General features: G+C 30.2%; 1 protein-coding gene across 1 annotated transcript in view; it reads right to left on the bottom strand.

Moving 5' to 3' along the window:
* The window catches only part of LOC111087199, a gene marked incomplete at its 5' end in the record, with an annotated part of 183,551 nt that overhangs the window by 174,929 nt on the left and 5,070 nt on the right, over window positions 1-3,552 (bottom strand). The window contains one exon of the mRNA XM_022393042.1: window positions 360-421. Within this exon, the coding sequence (XP_022248750.1) occupies window positions 360-421 (62 nt within the window). The remainder of the gene's footprint in view (window positions 1-359; window positions 422-3,552) is intronic.

Genomic DNA, 3,552 nt, shown 5'->3' with positions numbered 1-3,552 from the left:
AAACAAACAAGCAGATACATAACAATATACATTCTTGAAAGCATTAATATACATTTTGTTGAAAGCATTGATATACATACTATTGAAAGCATTAATATACATTCTGTGGAAAGCATTAATATACATTAGGCTTATATTCAATATTTCAGTAAATAATATCCATAACCCTATCTGCCGTACAACTAGCAACAGCACACTAGGAGACTGATCAACTAAAATACCAATATCCTTTTCTTCTATAACACTGTTTAGGTTATTTCCATCAAAATTATATTTTTAATTTTAAGTTATGAAAACCCATATGCATTACCTGGAACTTATTATACTTAAAAGCCATCTGCCAGTTATTCACAGCTCACCAAATGCTCCATGTCCTTTTGTAAGGTAGCAACATCCTCCTCGCTGCCAGCAACACCCAAAACTTTAATAACATCAGGAAATTTACATATTTACTGACCATACCTTCACCTATGTCACTGATGTAAATCAGAAAGAGCAATGCTTCGAACAATAAGCCCTGAGGTATCCCACTAGTGGCATCCAGTAGGATGAACTTCATTTATAACAACTCTCTGCTTTCTTCCTTCCAGCTATTTTTCTATCCAGTCAGTCAACTTACCCCCCACCCCTACCCACAAAGATGATTTTCTAACAAGTGTTTTATATGGCACCTTAGTAAAATTCTTTCTGAAAATCCAGATAGACCAATCCATATTTTTATTTGCAGAAAAATAAAATCTAAATTCCAGTACTTAATGTAGATGATCCATCACATATTTTAAATATGGTTCAGGAAACAATATATATCAAAATACCTTTACCTTTATTTCAGTAATTTTACCAAAAATGAAAGAAACTAGATCCAAATTTTAAACTAGTATAAGTTATATAAATATATCACAAGAAACACATAATTTTTCATTAGTTTTGAATCATTAAAATTGCAACTTACATTAGCAGAATTACCATAGGATATATGTATATTGTTGTATTTAATATGTCAGTTTAGTTGTTTTATGCTAAAGGATGGATGTCATAACATGATTTACAAATTTCGTGAACATTAGGTCGAAAAGTTTCATGAAGTAAGTACAAAATGAGTAATGATAAAAATCAGTGAGTAATTGAGTGAATAAGTTCAGTGTCAGTCAATAAATTATTTATAATTAATTTTTTGATTCAGTTAGTAAGCAAATAGTGAATTAGTCAGCATTTTTTTTTACTGATCATTCTGGGAGAGAAAATTTAACAAGTAAGTTTATCTGTGAGTTAGGCATTGCATTAATCTCAGAATTTCTGTTGAAATGTTGATTGTGAAGTTAGGTCAACAAGGGAAAGTATCTTATATCAAATGTTAAAAAAAGGTATATTAATTAATCCATTATTAAAGAAATGGCTTATATTATTGCAACCAAGTTCTAAACTTCAAGTAGCATTAGAAAATTCCAGGTATAGTAGTAAAAACAGCATTGTCTTAATAGATAGAAAGCTTTTGTCACAGAATAAAATAATATCAATAAAATCTAATCCTGATGACAACTATTGTAAAATAATCAAAAGCTCAACATCTCGAAAAATATTGACCTGAAGAAATTTTCATGCCTTTTTTTCAATCTTCATTGAATGAAATTCTGAGCTAACTTTAAGCAACAAAACATCTTATAAAAACAGATATCTAACCAAGTGACTCAAACCCTTCTAAATGATATATTCACTGCAGTAGCCTTGCTAAGCTAAAGTTAAATTGAAAAGTAATACAAATTCATCATTTTGCAAGTATTCATTCATTTAACATACACTATCTCGCATGCAGAAACATAATTATTTAACAAAGCAAATCAAGTTATATTTCAGCTATTTTTGCCTCCTGAGTCTTGTCTAACATAATCCTCCATCAGAGACTATGAGACCACATACAAACCTGTTATTGTGATTTTGAAAATATGCACATATTTATAAAACTATAACTAACCTAAAATAATATAAAAGTGATGAATTTACAAATCTCTGCTTAAGTACCATAAAATACAAGTAAGTTATTGAAACTGTAAAACTTATAAGTTATAGATAAGACTACCTGTTTTTGAACAGGATAGAGATCTGCATCAATGCATAAAACTATAATGTGAACTGAAAAGAAAGAACATATATATATAATTAATTTTTTCATAAAAACGGAAATGTAAGAACAACCTAATCTAGCACTTAGTTACACAACAACCACAAATTAAACATAATTAAATTGCTAAACCATCATAATTTCATATTACCAATTTCAAACGGTTTCAATTAATATAAACAAAACAGTAGCTTCATCATGAAAAACAAACAAGTTTGTGTCGTGACTACAGCCCATGAATTCCATCATTTGTATTTAATAGTGTTTTTGCTTAAAGCCCGTAATCCAACACATAAACTAATAAAAATTTGATGGTAACAAAACATTAAGCATGTATCTTGGTTTTCATATTAGTATCTCACCAAAAAAAAAATGTGACCTCTCCAATACGTTACAGGTTGCCTCTTATATAGTTTCACAGTAACATCACAGACATGTCAAGTGTAACAACTCTCATAAACTCACAACTACCTCTCATTGTGACGTTACATATTAACCTTTCCAAGACTTATTTGAAACTTGTCTTAATTTTTTTAATACTGTTGGTTTCTTTCTATTTCTCAATAAAAACATACACATAATACATCATTGAGTAATAAATTTTATTTCATCTATAATAGTATATTAAGAAGTAATAAAATACTGAAAGATTAATTGTCAGAGATTGCACTGTAACAGGCACAGTAACCAACAGTTACTCAAAATACTAAATTAGTGACAGTAGGTCAGCACAAACATGCAAAATAAGAATTATATAGTAATTACATGAGCTCTTAAAAGTGAAAAATCTCTGAGAATTATCACATTGTGTCAATATAAAAATGGTCTACATATTGTTATGACAGAGGAAGTCACGTGACTCTGGTAACACGTAATGAGTATCTCGATCGTTCCTGAAGGCTCAAGTGTTTGCTAGACGTTCTCTATTTTGTATATATAAGACCGGCGAGAAGTGACGGTAGATAATTGAATAGCAGACAGGGAGATAGAGACAGATAATCGAGTCAAGCCGTAAGTAAAGTGTGTAAATCGTTGTGAATTATAGCGTGTGTTTAAGTTAAAAAGACTGTGGAAATTAAGTGTATTGCAAAGTTGTATTGAGAAAGAATAAACTAGTTTTATTTAAGAAAGGACTTGTATCGCTGAAGTTTCATCCAAAAGAAATTATATGGGAAATTAACAAACGAACACAGAGATCTAACAAATTGGCGTCAGGAGTGGGATAGAAAATAAATAAATAAATAAAAATGAAGATGGAAACGAGAGGTGGCAAAACAAACTACAGCTTAGCAGATTGATGGCAGCAATACAAGAACAGCAAAAGAAACAAGAAGAGAGATTACAGCAGTTGTTGGAGGAAAAAGAAAATAAACAAGAAGAGAGACTACAGCAGTGGTTGGAGGAGAAAGAAAATAAACAAGAAGAGAGACAAC

This window comes from Limulus polyphemus, unplaced genomic scaffold (genome assembly GCF_000517525.1).
Source record: "Limulus polyphemus unplaced genomic scaffold, Limulus_polyphemus-2.1.2 Scaffold1863, whole genome shotgun sequence".
NCBI lineage: Eukaryota > Metazoa > Arthropoda > Merostomata > Xiphosura > Limulidae > Limulus > Limulus polyphemus.
The sequence above is the reverse complement of the archived record's forward strand: the minus strand, read 5'-3'. Positions and strand labels throughout refer to the sequence as shown.